The sequence below is a fragment of the Cheilinus undulatus genome, linkage group 3, assembly GCF_018320785.1.
Source record: "Cheilinus undulatus linkage group 3, ASM1832078v1, whole genome shotgun sequence".
NCBI classification, from domain to species: Eukaryota; Metazoa; Chordata; class Actinopteri; order Labriformes; family Labridae; genus Cheilinus; species Cheilinus undulatus.
The window spans coordinates 53,154,487-53,175,130 of record NC_054867.1 but is presented as its reverse complement, the minus strand read 5'-3'; the positions used below and the strand labels follow the sequence as shown (position 1 = coordinate 53,175,130).

General features: G+C 38.1%; 1 protein-coding gene across 1 annotated transcript in view; it reads left to right on the top strand.

The window, feature by feature from the left end:
- ptprt (protein tyrosine phosphatase receptor type T) overlaps positions 1-20,644 on the top strand; it is a 516,342-nt gene that overhangs the window by 330,807 nt on the left and 164,891 nt on the right. Inside the window, exons 17-18 of the mRNA XM_041782769.1 lie at positions 8,612-8,747; positions 20,513-20,545. Coding sequence (XP_041638703.1) covers positions 8,612-8,747; positions 20,513-20,545 — 169 coding nt within the window. The remainder of the gene's footprint in view (positions 1-8,611; positions 8,748-20,512; positions 20,546-20,644) is intronic.

The window sequence follows — 20,644 nt, the reverse complement described above, 5'->3', positions numbered from 1 at the left end:
AAATCAAGATCATACTTGGTTATTAATGCGATTATTTATTTATTTATAAATTAACCATTAAAAATCCCTGATGTCTGCGATGTGAGAGAAGAAAATAACAATTTTCATAACATGAAGGGGTAAACACAGCTTGGAATATGCTAATTATGAGCAAAAACTTTGAGTTTTTGCATTGTTATTTGTATTTATATATTTTTTTTTATTTAAGGTTTTTCAAAAATTAATACGTTAAGTTTGTTTTTTGACCAAAAAAAAAAAAAAAAAAAAAAAAATACCAACATAAATAGCAATACAAATTCTATGCAAAAGAAAAAACAAAACACAAAAAAACTTTATTTGTCAGTCAAGATCAGACCTAATCTTAAAAAATCATATATTAATCACTGTATCCAATGCAACTCCTTAATGACAGTTAAAGTGGAAAAACCCTGATGTTTATTCTGTAAAAACACAAAAAGAAATATTTTTTATATACTTAATTCAAATTAGATTTTCTTGAAGGTGATTGTCACAGCCTGAATATGTTAATAATGAGCAAACAACTTTGATTTTATTATTATTTGTATTTGTATTATTATTATTATTTCACAGTTTTAAGCTTGAAGCTAGGGCTACATAACAGCTATATATATATATATATATATATATATATATATATATATATATATATATATATATATATATATATACACTACACACTTACAAAAAAATAATCAAATATTTTGCATGAATCTTTCAGTCAATATCACACCTAGTCATAAAGGTGAGATGTTAAAATTATTTGGTTCTGTGTTAACAACAACAACAACAATAATAATAATAATACTAATAATAATAATAAAATAATAATAATGTATTTATTTAATATTTTATTTTTAATAATTCAACCCTGAACAACCCCAGAAATAACTTTGAGTTTTATACATTTTTATTTTATTTATTCTTTTATTTTAAGATTTAAAAAAATTGTTATTAAAGTGCCCCTACAACAAACTAGGGAAAAAGCATCCATTTTCCCCTCATGCTAAATATGACAAAATGTCTATCATTTGGTGACAAGAAGAGAAACTTTATAATTAAATCAGTAACTCCAGAATTAAAGCCTCATATCATAAATGCATGGTTTTCAGTGTTTGCTCGAAGATCAAAAATGTTGTTTTTAATGGGTTTAAATGGGGCATTTTTGGTCCCCAACAGCCTGAGTGGGTACAAAACATCTCCAGAGATTATTATTGACCCGTTCCAGGTTCTGATATTAAAATTTAGAAATTCTATTGACCAAACAAACTCTCCATTATGTTGTTAGCATTAAAACAGTTGAAATAGTCATAGAAAAAAAAAGGGGTTAAAACCTGGGAGACACCTAGACATAAAGATTTCAATTTGAGGTTTTTTTGTATATATTATGACTCTTGAGCCACATTTATATCAAAGAAAAGAGTTGTTTCTCTGTTCTAAAAATAAGCGAACATGCTTCATGAAGTAAAAGCCCTTACAGTTTACCGAGGCTACCTCACATCTACAGTCAGTTCGTTTATCACCTGGATATCTCTAACTCTGAGGTTTCCCATCAGCACACCTACTGTAGAAGTCTAATAAAGACAGAGATGAGGTAGACGTGTGTTAATGGCCAGAAGGAGGTCTTAAAACGTGTATTTTTCCTGTAAAATTCCTCCCTGGAGGCAGACATGATCTATAAATCAGAGATAGAGCTGCTCTGAATTCACAACCACTTGGCCTTCACACTGATAGGCTGTTGTAACAGGGGAATACTGAGAGAGTGGACAGTAACAGAGAAGAGAGGCCACAGTAATATAAAGAGACACTGGCTCTAGCTCATGATGCTTCAATAGAAAACAAACTGGAACAGAAACGGCTAGTGGATGGGTACAGCCTTATATAAATACAGCACACTGATATTTACCACCTCCTGATTTCTGATTTTCTTACCTGCCACACCTAAAAACCAATGTTCATATTAGACAAAGATAACCTGAGTAAAGACAAAAGACAAAATTATTGAAGAATTTCAAGAGATTCAAGAAAAGATGAAAAACATAGTCTCTAACATCTATCAGCCTGGAAAGGGTTACAAAGACATTTCTAAGGATTTGGTACTCCAGACAACCATGGAGAGCCATTATCCACAAATGGAGAAAACTCTGAACAGTGGTGAACCTTCCCAGGAGTGGCCGGCCTACCAAAATGAGTGCATAAACCACTCATCAGACCTGCAGGCCTCAGGGTTGGGTTAGGGTTACCTAACCCTAACCCTAACCCCCTGGTTCGGCTTAGGTCAGAGTTCATGGTTAAACAATTAGAAAGACACTGGGCAAAAATGGCATCATGAGAGAGTTCCAGGGCCAAAACCAATGCTGACCATCAGTTCATGACCTCAAGCTCAAGCACACTTGGGTTAAGGAGCAGGACAATGATCCCATACACACCAGCAGGTCCAACTCTGAATGGACTAAAAAAACTAAATGAAGGTTCTGGAGTGGTCTAGTCAGAGTCTGGACTTAAATCTGACTGAGATGCTGTGGAATGACCTTAAACAGGCCGTGAATGCTGGAAAACCCTCCAGTGTTGGCTGTTTGAATTACAACCAGTTATGAGGTTTAGGGGGCAATGACTTTTTCACATAGGGCCAGGTAGATTTAGATGGCTTTGTTCCCTTAATAAATTAAACTGACTTTTGTCTACCAATGAAATATGTTTGATGATGTGAAACATTAAAGTGAGACAAATACGCAGGAAAAAAAAAAAAAAAACTGGACATAAGGTCAGCAATTATCGTCAGAGTTGGTGGGTCCTGATCTTTTACAAATGTATAATAGGACAACACAAATGTTAAAAAACAAACAAACATTATTTTTAGTAAATTATTGGCAAAATTCTGGATGTAATGATCCTTGAAAAATTTTTCAATTATTGTTATTATTATTGTTATTATTATTATTATTAGTAGTAGTAGTAGTTGTAGTTAGAATAATAATAATATATTACTACTACTCCTACTACTACTTATAATAATAATAATAATAATAATTTATTTTTATGATTTTTATTTTATTTTTAATAATTCAACCCTGAACAACCCCAGAAACAACTTTGAGTTTATTTTATTTATTTATTTTTTTATTTTAAGATTTAAACAAATTGTTATTAAAGTGCCTCAACAAAAAACTAGGAAAAAAGCATCCATTCTCCCCTAATGCCTAATATGACAAAATGTCTAACATTTGGTGACAAGAAGAGAAACTGTATAATTAAATCAGTAACTCCAGAATTTAAGCCTTGAATCATAAGTGCATGGTTTTCAGTGTTTGCTTGAGGATCAAAAATGTTGTTTTTAATGGGTTTAAATGAAACATTTTTGGTCCCCAACAGCCTGAGTGGGTACAAAAAGTTTACAGTGATTATTATTGACCTGTTCCAAGGTTCTGATATTAAAATTTAGAAATTCTATTGACAAAATAAACTCTCGTTTATTTATGTTGTTAGCATTAAAACAGTCAAAATAGTCATAGAAATTTAAAAAAATTACCTAAAAACGCCAAAAATGGCCTCAGCACCCTCTTAGGGTTAAAACCTGGGAGTACCCAGACATAAAGAGTTTAAACTGAGTATTTATTTTATATTATGGTACATCTATATCACAGAAAAGGGTTGTTTTTCTATTTTAACAAAATTAAAGCAAACGTGCTTCGTGACTGGTTTGAATTACTGGTGGATTTACCAGGTGATGTCCTGATGTTCCTCTCATAAGTTCTGCAACTGAGAGACACTTTAGTATCTTTATTTCTCAAACTAATAAGCAAACTCTCAGTCAGCTTACAACGCCGGTTTCACGTACTTTGTCCAAAACTTTGAGTTTTTGAAGACACTCGTTGAACTTCAAGCATTTCCAAGGACTCTAAGCACTTGTACAAACCTTGTGCATACTCCTTGAAAGCTCTTTTATTCTTTTGCACTTCAAAGTCGACATAAAATGCTCAGGAATCATAAACCTTTTCTGCACAAAGGCTTCATGTTTAGTATTCAGAAAATTGCTCAAGTAGAGCACTTAAAACTCCGCCGTTAAAACGTCTAAATGAAGACTCATTTTCTCCAAACTCAGAGGGAGGAAGCATTTATTTAGCATTAAAGAGAAGAACAGAGAGTCACAACAGTACTTTCTAATTTTTCACCACTAAAGATGATATCCGCCGCTCTCCGATGGGGTTTTTGTTCGTGAGGGGGGTGACAAAACGGCCTGATGTGCTGTTTCTAAAAAAAACATCTCGTCACAGAGGCGTCGAGGACCGCCAAGGTTAGGTGCTTAAGCTGTTAGCTGGGTGGATTCCTCTGCCAACCTTGTGTTGTTATTGCAGAGGGGGCGAAGAGGAGAGAGACGGGGGATTAAACTGAACTCCCACGCAGCAGTATTACTCTATTAATCGCCCGTCTTTGTCTATCAAGGTTGGAACAAGAGGCTGCTTGGCGCTCGTCTGCCAGAGAGCAGGTGCACTCATGTCGGATCTCAGGGTCCTCTGCCTGAGGGCATCATGCCTTTCTCTATTTACTCGGCTTTTATTTAACTGTCAGCTTTACTTCACAGAATAAAGGCTCTCTTTCTTCTATTCATCCCATCTTTCATCAGAGTAGAATTTCAATATCCTTCAAATTATAGAGGTGTCTGTTTTCTTACTTTAACGTGGTATGAGCCATAGAATAGATCAGTGTTACTCAACCCTGCTCAACAAAAGAGCCAAATGTTTTTAAAAATTACATTTGCAAGTGCCAGAATATAAGTGGTAAAAAGTGGTGAACATGGGTAAAAGTGGCAAAAAATAGTTAAAGTGGTGAAATGGTCAAAAAGCAACAAAGATGTGGCAAAAACATGGGGAGAATAAGTGGAAAAGTTAATTAAAAAATGAGTTACAGGTAGCAAAAATGGTCAAAAACAGTCAAATGTGTCAGAAATGAGTAACTAAAATGTGAAAAAGTGGCATTCAATGGCAAAAGGCAGCTTAAATGTGCAAGAAGGGGAAAAAAATGGCAAAAAGGGGGAAAAAATTGAAAACAACAAAAGCAATCAAGAGGAGGAGGTGAAAAATTACAAAAACTGATAAAAAGAACATGAGTTACAGATGGCAAAATTGGTCAGAAACAGTAAAAATGATGCAAAAATGAGTGAAAAGAGACAAAGATGGACAAATGTGGCAAAATTGGTCGACTGGCAAAGAAGGAGCAAAAAAAAAAAGGGTCAAAAATGGGGAGAAAAAGTAGCAAAATTGATTAAAAAATTAGTAACAGGTGGCAAAAATGGTCAACAAACAGTAAAAATTCACCCTAAAATGGGTGACAGTGGGCAAATATGGGGAGGAAACGTGGCATTCAATGGGTGAGAAGGGGAAAACATGGCAACAAAGTGGGAAAAATGCAAATAGAAAAAAGAAGGGGAAAAAAGGGAAAAAAACTGTAAAATGGGCAAAAATGTGGCAAAATTGGGCTTAAAATCTGTAAAAATAGATTGAAAGTGGCATTAAAGGGGTAAACATTGCAAAAAGGGCAATGGAAATATACAAAAAACATTTAAAAAAAGGTTGACAATTTAAGCCGACTGTACGAGTGCGAAACAAACTGATTAATGTTACTTACAACGTATAATTTCTGGGGTTAAAGTTGATCTTTTTTTAAGGTTTTCTGGGGGAAAATATTTCAAATAAAGAGCCAAAATCATCATAAAAGAGCCACGTGCTTAGTATCACTGGTACAGAGCTTCAGAGTGTTTATTCTGCTCAGATTGATAAGAACTCTGCAGGAGTGCATGTACAAAATGACTCAATGACAGATTGGCCTCGCCTGGTGTGACAAACCTTTAAAGAAAAATCCAAAATAATCTTTGTAACCAGATATAAAACATTCAGAGACTCTGATCCTCTATCACACTTTATCTATTAAGTGAAAATGTCTCACAAAAGCAAAGCAATCATCCGTTTGACTCGAAGCAGCGAGCTGATGTAGTATTCACATCTCTCCCTGACCCCCTCATCAAACCGTGCAGCGGCGGCGTCTCTGTCTCCATTTCCATCCAGAACAACGGCCTTGCAGTCACCTTGTCCATGTCCTGCACTCTCTCTGCTGTTTGTTCATTTGTTTGCCGGCTTGTTTAATCCGTGTACGGCTGTGTTCGCTCTTTATTGTGTGTCTGAATGGAGCAGAGCAGCCCTGCATGAGCGCCGTTTCCTTTGTGTGCGTTTGCATAAGTTTGAACCTTCATGTCTCTGTAGAACTTTTCACATTTGTGTTGTTTGTCCTTGGAGCTTCTTGCTGTTTGTAAAAGAAATAAAAACATGATTGTTGGCATTCTGCATCACATTCCTCCTATCTCTCTCGTTTTCTTTTGCATCTGTTTTGTATTTTACACGCATACCGACATTTCTACTGAGAGGGATGTTTTAAAATGCTCGTTTTAAATCAAAAGGACCATAATGCATTGAAGCAACTTTAAATTATGACATTAGATTGATGTGCTAATTGCAGATCTTGCAGATGATTTGTAAGGCATGACTCAATTTGGAGTGGCTCTGGTTTGAAGGGCCCGGTAGTCCCAGGACCTCACCCTACCCTTCCAAGAATTTTGAATGTAAAGATGCAAATGCACAGAGTAGGGCCGGTTTCACTCACTCGAATGGCTGCAGCACTAAGAGTACTACCCTTACTCGGGTCTTTCATTTGTAGGTTTAAGTACATGGGGGGCAAACTCTGTGCGTGGTGGCTATGGAGGAAAGGGGCGCTGACTAACCGCCGTAACGCCATGGTCTCCCATTCTCGATCGTTTAAGATGAAAAGAAGGCTTCAATGAAAAGAGTTCAAACAGTTTCAATGCATTCATGTTTAAAGATTATGTAAGCATCCTTTTTAACATCAAGAGATCATTCACTGCATCTGAACCAGTGTTTCAAATCTTTTTTCCTTAGAGCCCCCCGTACTCGTATCTTAGAAAAGCTAAGCCCCCCTCAACCCACTTAGAAAAATAAAACATCAGTTTTAAATGTTCATAGCCAAAATCCAATACACACGACACGATTGTTCTTGATAGAAGACCGAAGTATAAACTCTCCTTTATTACCACGGTGTATTAGACCACTCTAAAAAAATCACGAGGATCTGTTAATTTTTAAGAAAAAACAACTACAAATCCTCAAGTTTTAAAAGTCTTTTTTTTTTTTTTTACTTTAAAAGGTGTAAATTACATTAACTATAATGTTGAATTTTTTGAGACGATAAAGTCGACAAGTGGAAGATCCAACCAGTATTGTAGTTTGGTTTCTTATTATTTCTTTTCTTCGATCTGTTGTTAATTTATGGTTGTAAAAATTAGACATTTTTGAGCTTTTATTGTCAAAATGTGAGATTTTTTTTGACCTGGAAATTTCCATTCTTTCTAGAAAATTTGAGACTTTTTAAACCTGAAAATTTCCTCTTTTTTTTTTTTAAATTTGAGACTTTTAAACCTGAAAATTTCTATCTTTTTCCTAAAAATTTGAGACTTTTTTGAAACTGAAAATTTCATTTTTTTTTCTTCAAAATTTGAGACTTTTTAAACCTGAAAATTTTAATAAAACAAAAAGGAGACTTTTTTAACCTGAAAATTTCCATGTTTTTGTCTTTAAAAATTTGAGACTTTTTAAACCTGAAAATTTCAATTTTTTTCTTGAAAATCTGAGACTTTTTAAACCTGGAAATGTCCATTTTTTCTTGAAAACTGTCTACTTTTTTAAGCTCTGAAACCTGAGTTCAATTTCCTGTAAATTTAAAACTTTATACTCCCCCAAAAGTGGGATTTTTTTCCTAAAAATTGGGACTTTTTTGTACAAAAATTAATGGATTCCTTTATATTTTTATGTACATCTCATTTTGACAACTCTAGAGCTGACAGTGTCCCGCCCCTGAGATTTTTAGCCCCCCCCCCAGGGATGCCTGGACCCCATGCTGGAAACCACTACTTTATTGTGGCAGACATAAGAGTGTCGTCAGCATATAAAATAAGAAAAGCATCTTTTGATTTTAAAGCAGGTCAAAAGAGGGCCGGGTATGGAGCCCTGTGGAACACCACTCTGTATATTACAGTACAATGATTTAGCTCCATCCCAAACATGGAATTATTGAAGGTATTGTGAGAACTCAGCTGTTAAATGTCAGAGTAGTCATTTTTAGAATTAATGTTAACATTTCCGTGCACAAATCCAAACATAAAGTGAAATAAATTCCACAGATCTTTTCATAAATGTCCCTGGATCCATTTTTTGTTCATTCATCGTGCTCTTTCTGCACTTCTCTGCATGTTTCTGATGTCTCCATCCTCCTGCATATTTGTGTTTATGTTGTTCGGCTCTTTGCATATGGATGAAGTGTTGTCTTCACCTTGGGATCACGTGTGCTCCTCCGTGTGTCTACCATTAAACATGTTGTGTACCGAGTCTGTGCGTCCATGAAGGCTGGCTCCTGTATTTGCATGTTGAAGTGATGATGTTGCTGTGACTCTGATCATTGATGCCGTTGCTGCCAATGTGACTGTGTTTATACTTGTGTGCTTGTGTGTCTGTGTGCGTGTGGTTTCTAGGCGCCTCCACCCAGGATTCAGATGCCATGGAGCCGGAGAAACAGGTGGACAGCACGGTGAAGATGGCGGGCGTGATCGCAGGGATCCTCATGTTCATCATCATCCTCCTGGGAGTCGTCCTCACCTTCAAACGCAGGTAAGTTTAAAGTTCAGGACAATATGGCAGCATTTAAATCTTCAGCACATCCATTTGTGGACTAACTACAGCTCTATGAAACCATAAACACCATGGTTGGTAGCCTCTGGTCAGCTTGTTAGACTAAAAGTGACATTTGTTTGGCTAACTAGAGTTCTCTGCACACAAAGAGGGCAGGTCTAGACCGTCCTCCTCATGTTTTGTTCACAAAGACTGGACATGTATTTACCAGTGGCAAGGAAAACTTCCTGTACTTGGTGAAAAGCTCAAGCAGAACTAGACTCGTGCAAACAGCTGTCAGTTAAAGCTGTGTTTGGATGCAAATGGGTAGAGGAAAATGCAGAAATAGAGAAGGGGTAGATGCAGAAACCAAGAACAAAAGGATGAAGACGACAGAGGGACAGAGATGCAGAAAGAAAAGCAAGGGAGATGCAGAAAGAAAGGAGAGGAAGATGCAAAAAGTTATAAGGGACAGATGCAGGAAGATACAAAAGAAAAAGGCAGAAAAAAAGCAAAGGAGATACAGATGACAAGGAGATGGAGATGCAGGAAGAAAGGAGGCCCAGATGCAATTAGAGAGAATAGGGCGAAGCAGAAAGAAAAAAAAAATTGGGATGCAGAAGAGTGGAGTGTTGGATGCAGAAAGAGAGGATAGTTGCAGAGGGGACAAAGAGGGAGATGCAGAAAGAAAGAGAGAATGGAGAGAAGATGCATCAAGAGAGAAAAGACAAAAGGGAGATGAAGAGCGAAAGAAAGGACAGATTCAGGAAGAAAGGCAAGGGAGATGCAGAAAGAAAGAGGAAAGAGATAGAGGAAGAGAAAGAATAGGGAGATGCAGAAACCAAGAATAGAAGGATGCAGACACTAAGATGAGGGAGATGCAGGAAGAAAGGAGAGGAAGATGCAAGCAGAGAAAAGAGGAAGAAGCAAAGAGAGAAAAACAAGTAATCGATGCAGAAAGAGAGAGGAGGGAGAGATGCAGGAGACTGGAGTGTTAGATGCAGAAAGAGCAGATAGGGAGATGCACTGGGGAGGAAGAGGTAGATGCAGAAAGAAAAAGAGAAGGGGAGAAGATGCAACAGGAGAGAAAAGAAAAGAGGGAGATGCAGAAACAAAGAGGGCAGAGATGCAAAAAGAGAAAGAATAGGGAGTTGCAGAAATCAAGGATAGAAGGATCCAGACACCAAGATGAGGAAGATGCAGGAAGAAAGGAGAGGAAGATGTAGGAAATGAGCAGAATATGCAAAAAGTTATAAAATGCAGGAAGATAAAAAGGGGAATTCAGGAAAAAGCAAGGGAGATAGAGATAAGATAGGGATTTAGGAAGAAAGGAGATGAAGATGCAAGCAGAGAGAAGAGGAAGAAGCAGAAAGAGAAAACTTTACATAGATACAAAAAGAGTGGAGAGTGGGATGCATGAGCAGAGAAGGGAGGGATGCAGAAACAGAGAATGGGGGGAAGAAGCAGTAAGAAAGAAAAGACAAAATGCAGATGCAAAGAGAAAGAAAGGACCAATGTAGAAAGAAAGACAAGAAAGAGAGAGGAGGGAGATGCAGAGAGGAAGAAGAGGGAGGTGCAAAAGAAAAAAAAAAAAACAAGAAAAAAGGCGGGCGCAGAAGGAAAGAAAGGAGGGATGTAGGAAGAATGACGAAGGCAATGCAAAAAGTAACAAGAGGAAGATGCAGAAATTCCCTTTATACTAGATTCTCATCATATTTCTGTGGCCAAAGGCGACCATAAACACTCAGATGTCTGATTAAAGACAAACATGGTGGTTGGTCTTCTGGAGCAAGATAAAAACAGCACCATTCCTCCACTTTAGTCCAAACTATGAAACTCTCTGTTGACAGCAGGCGGGGAGCAGAGCCAACATCTAATCTAACCATCAATTAGAAAGAAGAGCAGCATGGACTTTTAAACAGAGGCTACCAATCATCCTAATGACCATCACTTTAGAAGAGCAGGACAAGTGCATGTGCTGATGATAAAATACTGGATTTAAAACCAGATATATTCACAGACAGACAGAAGCAGAGATCTTATAATGTGAATCAAAGTGTCCTCATGGTTGAAACAAAGCTAAAAAAGGCTGACGTTTATTCTGCAGGGGCTAAAATAGCTTCTTACCGAATCAATCGTTTAGATTATCAGAGAAGTTAAAGGCCTTTTGGATGGACAGCGCCTTTTAAAAACAACATAGATGCTCCCTAGAGTTTAGATCCCTGATTAGTGTGTTTTTTATTTATATACTTTTATGTTTTAGCTGTAGCTTCCTGTCTTTGTGAACATGCACACTGGCTTGCCACCATCGCCCTCCTCCCTCTCCTTTTCTTTCTCTAACTTTTCTCTAAAGTTTCGTCCTCTCTCCCATCCTCCTCCTCCAATCACATCACGCTTCTACATTTTCATTTGCTGATTTAAGTCTCATTTTTGTAGTTTTGCTTTAATATTTGATAACCGCTGTTCGTAGAAATAAGAAAAAGGGAAATAAATTTGACAGCAGTGAAGCTTTTGGTGATATTAGTAATCAGAGTCCAACATTTAAATTTGAAAACCACGAGCACGAGAAGTTCTTGGTCTTGGTACAATAAGTCCAGGGAGGTTTTTTATGCTATCAGAATGAGTAATGATATGGAGGAGAAGTAGGCGGGCTGTTTTCAGAGGGACGCCGCCGTTATTGATCGTCCTGCTCCTCTCTCTAAAAAGCAGTGGTGTCATTATTATAGGAGAATGATGCTGATATTTTCAACTATCATCATTAGGAGAGACTGACTGGAATTACAACCCTGAATGCTTTTACAAAAGTCCCACATTTTAAAGTTATTCATAAGACTAAAACTCTCCATGCCCAATCTCCTCAAACACTGAAAATAAACGGAGGTTATTAACAAGAAAAAACCTAATCTCTTCTTCAGTCTTAACTACCTATTTTCATTACTTGAAGAAAAAGCTGCAGGAAATTATAAACCAAGCCTGTGGCTCCAGAGATGCTTCATTGGAACTTTCGAAAACTCAAATATCAAGTGTTAAATACAAGATTTGTTTGTCCAAATTGTGCATCTGCGCTGTGTGATTGCATATAGATGTTAGAGCTGCCCACGCCATAGGCACTAATGCAACCCCATACCATCAGAGATGCAGGCTTTAGAACTGAGCCAGGAGAACAAGCTGGACGGTCCACAGGACACGGCTAGGGCTGGGTGATATGGACCAAGATGTATATCTTGATATATTTTAGCTATATCTCAATATTCGATATGTATCTTGCTATATTTGTCCATGAAGAAGGAATAAAAAGACTACTGTCTTTGATTGAACCAGTTGCATAGGTTGACATGTACATTAATTACATGAAAAGGAACTACCTTTATATAAATTAAATCAAGAAATAAAGTAAATTATTAAAGTAATAAGTCAAGTAAAGTAATAAGTAGTTATATAAAGTGTATTTCTTCTCGACAAACCAAAATACATATAGCTGTGCAAATAAGCAAAATGTAAAATTAGATAATACAAAACACAAATAACATTAACTGGATCTGACAAAATAGCTTTTCTCTGAGATTGGTAGTTCTTTCTATTAACCCCTTAAAGCCTGAAAACACAAATAATAGATGGAAAATTCTAATTTTTTGGAACTGAAATGTTCATTTAACTTTCTACTGAAATTTTTAAAAATCCATATTTCCATAAAATTTAACAATTACATTTTTAGTATCTCATTTTATTCATTAGGTGTTTTTGGTAACTGATAATCCACTTGAGGGCATTTTTTATCATTTATCAGACTGTATTCAGAAGTTTTTTTGAGTAATTTATTGAGCATATTGATTAGATAGAGGTATCATATAAGTATGAATCACATATGCGACAACAGGTGTTAAGGGGTTAAAAGTGCTTTCTCTTGTGAACAGCCCCTGAGTCCTGAACATTCAAATATTTTGTTTTAATAAACAATGTAAACTGACATGGGGAATGTAACAGATATGCCTCTGTGTTAAACTCACAAAACAGGAAATATGTGCCCATTAGGGGCGCTGTTGTCAGAAATAAACGGCGACCAGGAAGAAAAGACGGCATAGACAAAACCGGAAATTCAGCTCCTTCTGTCGGTCTTTTTTTCCACATAAACAGTAAAAAAACACAGAATTTACGCTGTCTTAGGGTTTCTGCTTTTGCACTGGGGCATTGCGAGCAGCCAGCGAGGAGATGAGCTGTCCAGCATGTCGTTCTTTACACGATTCGAATAAATCAGCACAGAGTACGACGTGTTGCTATGGCTGCACTGACGCCAAGCAACGTACCGACATGTATTTGAGTGTATTAAATCACATATAAATCCGTATATCATTACGCTTTTTGCCTCTTCCTGCCTTTGGTTCACAAGTTGATCGCTTTGTTTTCACATTTCAACGAACCACACCAGCGGTTTTGTTAGCCGTCTCCATGTTGTTTCATGAAGTTTCGGAGGGGGAGAGAGGTGGGGAAGGACAAAGAGCAACACAGAGTCAAGAGAAGTAGGCGAAATGGTGACTCGCGTTTAAGTTTTTTAACGTAAAACTAATTATGTCGATAAACGGTATTGTCCCGTGTCATATCTCGTATAGAAATAAATCGATATAAATTAAAATCTTGAGATTTCTTCCAGCCCGAGACAAGGCGTCCATGTATTCCAAAAAAAAATTCTGATTCTGATTCATGTGACCACAGAACAGTTTTCCATGCAGCCTCGATCCATTTTAAATGAGCTTTGGTCCAGAGAGGACAGCAGTTATGTTGGATCCTGTTCACATATGACTTCTTAACTGTCATTTGTGGACAGACACTGATTTCTGGAATGTTCCTGGGCCCATTAAGTTATTTCCGTGTCCCTACTTTTTTTGAGGTTTGTTGCTGCCACCAAATTGAAGACGAGCTAATATTTTCATGAAATGCTGACATGTCTCAGCTTCAACATCTGATATGTTTAAACTCATTTATTGGCCTCAACAGACACTGTTGATGTAATTCCAGCTACATAGTTGAATTCATACGTAACGCTTCTGTTTCCACCACACGTACACGGCTTACTATGGCCCTATCAGAAACACTGAGAGTTGATATTCCAGATAGATATCAGTAGTCTGAATGCAACTTTACATCCATGTCGAGTGAGCCAGGGAAGCCGGGGGATATGGTGGGAGGGGTTAAAGGTCAGTGGCTAATGCTAATCCAACAGCCTTGGGGATAAAACATATATAAGAGCCTGAGGAGAGGAAACCATAAAGGCAGGACTTTAAATAGGGGAGGTAGAACAGGTGAGAAGCAGATAAAGAAAAGTAAAATAAACGAGTGGAAGAAAAAAGGACGAGTGCCAGGTTAGAAAAAATATGAAAACAAGCCAGCACTGGTTAACCTCTGGGTCAAATTGATATGCTAATCATATGCTAATCATGATAACATGCATAATATAGCATAATATATATATGAAAAGGCCAATAAGAGGGCAAACAGCAATAGAGAGCGGATGGGGAAGCAGGAGAGACGGCGTGGATGTAGAGATGAAACTTTATGAAGCTTCATGATACACTTTAAAGCAAATATTTTATGTTGTGTTACATAAAGAAGGATGCAACAACTTGAAGGCAGATTCAGAACAGCTGTAAAATTCCTTCCCATTTGATTTGATTTGCTTGAAAGTATCTGCATTTCAAAGACAAAGGAGACCGTGTTTACAGTTCTGGAAAATTCCGGCTAAAGCCAAACATGCCAGGACCAAATGTTCTCCCCAGGCCAGAGCTGCTTGGAGAAAGAAGAGATAAGTGATAAAAGGAGAGCAGACAAACAGATTTGGACAGTAGGAGGGTTACTGTATCATACAGCGTTTTCTGACTCCATTAATATTTCATCTCACACTCTTTAGCCCGCCGTCCGGGTGGCATAAAAAGTGTTTTTTTAATCGAAAGTGTTTCACATGCCTTTCAAAGCCCATAAATTATTCTGAGACCAAACTTAGTGGAGAAGTGAGTGAGCACAAATGTCCAATTAATCTTTCAGAGCGCCGTACACGTGTTTCAGATGGACTCCTCTTTTTTAGCCAAAGACGGACGATGTTTTTTCTGATAATGTAAAAGTGAATAACGTCGGACACGCTTGACGCCTTAATGGGGATTCAGTGTTTCTACAAGCAGGTGGCCCCCAGGGCTCAAACATCCGGCACTGGAAGGCTCACTTTTGATAAAAAGGTTGAGAGAAAACCACTGAATAATTGATTTGCTTGATGCTCCCTAAACACTCCTGGATTTTTTGTGTGTGATGCCAGAGGAGCAGAACCCGACTGAGTAATTGAGAAAAGGTGAAAACTGTGTCATCCACACTGTCTTTCCTTTTCCATCCAAGCTTTTGAAATCCAAACCCTGGAGCTCTACTTCTGTATCTGATAATTTGAAGTCTTCATGTCAGGGTCAGCCTTTAAAAACAGGTTTGATTATTAAAACACAAGAACAGTTCAATTTTAAAGGTAGACACCAAACAAAGAAGTGAAATGCTCAGAAATATCCCCCCAGGCTAATACAATGCTCCCCCTGCAGGGTCTGACTCTCTGCATGTCTGCCCCTTCACATTATCGTTTGTATTGGCGCCTCATGGATCCATTTGTGCAGAAATGTCTGAATAATTAAACAGAAACGTCACCTGGAGGACTGCAGCATGTTTAAAAGGTCCTGACAAGTCAGGATGGAGCTTTTATGTGTTTTAAAGTTTGCATGTGTCTCAATAACAGGTTCATACTTCTACCAAAGGAGTACAAGAAGCTTTTTAGCTTCATTCTGATGTAAAAGAAGGATTTTGTGAACTTACCCTCTCTACTGTTTTTTTTTTTTTAATCAAAGCAGTTTGAAACTGAGGGGAATTTGCGTAGTGGTTTTAAGGTAATATCATGGAAAGTTGTGAAATGTATTTGTATGAAATTTAAGGGATGTTCATTCATTTTCATAGATTTAAGGGAAAGATAAGGTAGGAGATAGAGTATTGTGAACACTTGGAAAATGTCATCTCAAGCTTAGCTCACACTGCAAGTTAATCATGTCAATTTTGTCGGGATTCCTATCTTCTTACTAAAGTCAACAAAGGCCAGAGAAACTGATAGCACAAAAAGTTATTTTACCCTCCCTGAAAACACAGACATGTCATTAATAGTAACTGTAAAGAATAAGTTTAGATGGGGTCGGAAATTGAAAAGCAACTTCTTGATTGTGGCGTTAACATGATTGTTTATACAATAGTCAATCAGAAAAGCAAGCTGACTGAAGAAGGAAGCACAACAAACACTGCAAATGTACAAGTAGTAAACGTTAGGCATAAAGTTTACATGGGTGTCAGGGATGCAGGTGTAACTTCTTGATTTGTGGCGAAACATGAGCATTGATATGATAGCCAATCAAGAAGAAAGGGGACTGATGAGAAAGCAGAAAAAAACACAGCCAGGGCCAGGATAGTTATCATGAGGAAACGTTTAGATGTGGGTCTGAAATGAAATAGCTACTTCTTGATTTCTGGCGATATGATTGTTTATACAATAGCCAATGAGGAAGATAGCTGACTGAATAAGGAAGCACAACCAACGCTGAAATGGCATAGATAGTAACCATAAAGCATAAAATTAGACAGATGCCAGAAATTGAAAAGCAACTTCTTGATTCATTGCGATAAATCAAGCATTTATATGATAGCCTATCAGGGAGCAAGCCGACTGAAGAAGGAAGCACAACAAACACTGCAAATGCATCAGTAGAAAACGTGGGACATAAGGTTTAGATGGGTGTCCGAAATGTAGGTGTAACTTCTTGATTTGGGGCTAAACATGAGTATTGTTATGACAGCCAATCAGCTGACTGAAGAAGGAAGCATATCAAACACTGTAATGGCTATAATACTAAATCTGAAGCATAAAATTAGACAGATCTGATTTGTGGCAACAACACGAATGTTGTTATAATCGCAAATCAGGAAGCAAGCGGACTGATAAAGAAAGCAAATAAACACAGTCATGGCAATGATAGGAATCATAAGGCGTGCGTTTCAATGGAGTCCGAAATGGAATAGCAACTTCTTGACTTGTGGCGATGTGACTGTTTATATGATAGCCAATGAGGAAGCAAGATGATAGAAGAAGGAAGCACAACAATTACTGAAATGGTACTGCTGGTAGCCATGAAGCATAAAATTAGACAGGCACCAGAAATTAAGGAGCAACTTCTTGACTCATGGCGACAAAATGAGTGTTGATATGATAGCCAATCAGGAGGCAAGCTGACTGAAGAAGGATGCACAAGAAACAAGGCAAAGGAATCAGCAGAAAACATAAGGCATAAAGTTTAATCAGAAATCGAGGAGCAACTTCTTGACTTTTGGTGGCAAAATAAGTATTGACACGATAGCCAATCAGGAATCAAGCTGACTGAAGAAGGAAGCATATCAAACACTGCAATGGCAATAACAGTACATGTGAAGCATGAAATTAGACAGACCTTAGGAATAAAGGAGCAACTTCCTGATTTGCAGTGACAACATGAAAGTTGTTACAATAGCAAATCAACAGGAAAGTGGACTGATGAGAAAGAACCCCCCCCCCCCCCAAAAAAAAAAGAAAAAAAAAGAAAAACACAGCCATGGCCAGGATAGTTATCATAAGGCATACGTTTAGATGTCGGTCCGAAATGGAATAGCAACTTCTTGATTTGTGGCGACAACAGGACAGTTTCTAGCTTTTTGGGGTTCCTGTGCAAGATACTGTCTGGGGGCCCCTAGCGTACCAAACTACGATGGAGAGATTATTCATTTGATGGTGCTTGATGACCCAGATGTTTTTAGAATTTCTGTTTACCATCCATATTCTCACTAAGAGGAATGATGGGTACCTTCCAATCATTCCCATCCTACCTGCGTGACAGTAGAGTTCAACAATTTTGACTGAATTATGCCTCAAAAAGACAAGCCACAGCTGGTCATTGCGGCTTATTTTATTCTTATATCCTACATTTATTTATAAGCGTATAGGAGATGAAGACAAGTCATTTTAATTCTCTTCAGAGAAGGCTGAACATTCAGCTTCAGGTGGCTCAGGGGGCCCTGTGCATTTGCATAGTCTGCATATAGCTAGAAACGGCTCTGAGCAACAACATGAGTGTTTATACATGTACAGTAACAGATACCAGTATCCAGCTAACAAGGAGGAGCTGTGTACTTGATATTTTCTATTTACTCTGGCAGAAAGGATGAACGTTTTTCTCTCTTTGGTCTGCTCTTCCACCTGACATGAAAAACAGGAGGCAGTTCCACCTGTTATAATCTTTAATCATTATTAGTTAGGACAGCCTGTCGTCACGTTTAAAACAGAAGACTTAAACAGCTGTTTTTCTCCTCTTAGAGCTTTTTCAAACTGATCAAAATAAATGTTCAGACTCCTGCCTGTGTTCACAGAGCTCTCTCATGAAATTCTAGCATTTTTTAGTGGTTATAGTCTCAGTGTTTGTCACCTTGATAGATTCCTCTTTCTTGATGCATCACTTAATGGCAGCTCTCCTGCTGAAAGCCCGCTGAAGTCCCACACACCTCCTGAACACGGTGATGATTTATTCTGAAAGAGAAAGTCTGCTTTTTAACCCGTACGGAGCGGGGCTGATCCTTTCACGGCTGCCTGCACAGATTAGAATCAAATTGAGTCTTTTTCTCTTCATCCGAGACTCAAATAATGATGTGCATTACTAGGTTAGCAGAAAACAACTGTTTTAGTGTTAGAGAAAGGAAATAGAAGTGATTCATCTGTCTGTGTGCCAGTATCAGATGACTATCACTATCAATCTGTGCCCAAACAATACAGTAAGATATACTGGTGCTCAAAGGGCAGTTAGGCCTATTTTTGACCTCCTTCTTTCCCTGATCAATAATTGATGATGTGAATTGAATAATAAGTCAGTACTAGCAGTAGTAGACGTTTGTAGATGGCTCTTTTCTTTGTCTTTTTCTAGATTTTGTATGAAATACAAGATCAGTAGGTAAACCCATCCAGCAGCTCATTAATACAAATATCTAATCAGCCAATCAAATGGCAGCAACAGATCCATTCAGCATGCAGACAGGGTCCAGATGATGCGCTGAGAGTCGAACCGAGCATCAGAAAAGGGAGAAAGGTGATTTATTGGATGTGCCATGGTTGTTGGAGGTCTGGGATGCTTACATGTTAGTTATTTCAAATTATGACCCTACTGTTACTATACTCTTCATCAAAAGAGCATTTTGGCCCAAACAACTGAAGCTCACTGGATGTTTTCTTATCGAATATAGCATAACTCAATATCCCGGATGAGCCCCCAAGTTGTGAAAATTGGCTTAAAACCTGTGACAAATGAGGGGAAGAGATATAGAGTTACTGTATTTAAGGGGACATATTTTACCCCTTTAACCCTTTAGGCGCCACGTTTTTTTCAAGAAAATATACAATTTTGATATTAAGATTTTAAAAGGCTGTAGCTTGAAAGTGGTTAGAGGTAAAGGCAAACTGTAAATGAGAACAATCTTCAGTATGACCCAAAGTTTGTGGTGGGAGTAAATTCACTCATCTAACTTGCATATTCTGACGTCACCAAGCGGCCTCCACCACCACTCCTTCTACCACGTCTGCCCCTACCTCCGCAGTGTATTTTTATTCCCTCTACTTCCGTCAATATAAGTGTTTTGACCACCCTTGCAACCCCCACCATGTCCCCACCCCGGCTACCGTGAGGAAAAGCAACGGCTTCGGTATGTGCTGCTTGTGGATTCCGATGGCGCACAGACTCGGGGTGGCTGCTCACAGACATATGGCTATTTCGGTCTCACGAGACAACTCAACGTCGTGTATTGACCACCCCTAAAACCCCCCACCACATCCCCTCATCGGCATTCGCAGATTACTCCCACCCCAGCCCCGGTGAGGAAAAGCACTGGCTTCGGTATGTGCTTCTTGTAGACTGCTGGTAGCTGATAGGAGGATCAGGAGAGGAAGGCGGAACTTTCTTCCAAGAGGGGAGGGCCAACCAAACCAGGGGGCGGGGCTAACTCCCCACATGACATCATGAGGGGAAGTCTTAGAACGGCTTGTTTCAGCACGCATGATCTGAAAGGTGGAGAAAGAGGTGTATTTTGCATGATATGTGACCTTTAATTATACCATAAAAATTTTCCCTTAAAAGACAAATTTAGAGGTTTGCGTTTTTTTTTTTTTTTACTTTTCTTCACTCTGCATTTACACCCCTTTGGGAAAACACAGCATCAAGAAAACAAAGGAATAAGCAGCTTTTTAAATGATTGTTTCTCTTGTTTGAGCAGCAAAAATGAAAACAGCTCAGTTCACTGTTCATTAAATATATTCAGTACCATATCCCTGTCTCCTTCAGGTAACAGGATTTTTAGTTTTGTTTATTTTGTTTTTGGTTTGAACTAAAAATGAAAAAGCAGCATGTTACTTTCATTTTTGTTTTGCTTTTTGGTGGGAAAACACAATGCCTTAAAACGGTGATCAAATTCAGCCTGGGAAAGATTCACTCCAGACGTTTCTGCACAGTTTGAGCAAAAACTCCACCTTAACGCTGGGGAAGGAAAGCTTCAGCCAAATTATACATGAAACAAATGTTTCTCACCACAAACCTCACACCCCTTTTAATGTCTCTCTCTATCTTCCTGTTTCCTGTCTTTGGCCTCGCCCCTTCCTGTCCCGTCCTGTACCTGCCTTGCCCTTGCTCCGATAGAGAGATTCACACATGGAGAACTCTGAGCGTGGGGTATTGTATGTTTATTTCTAGACATCAACACATCCACTCCGCCCCTCACTGTGATTCTCACCTCGCATTTGTTTTTGTTTTTATTTATTTATTTATTTT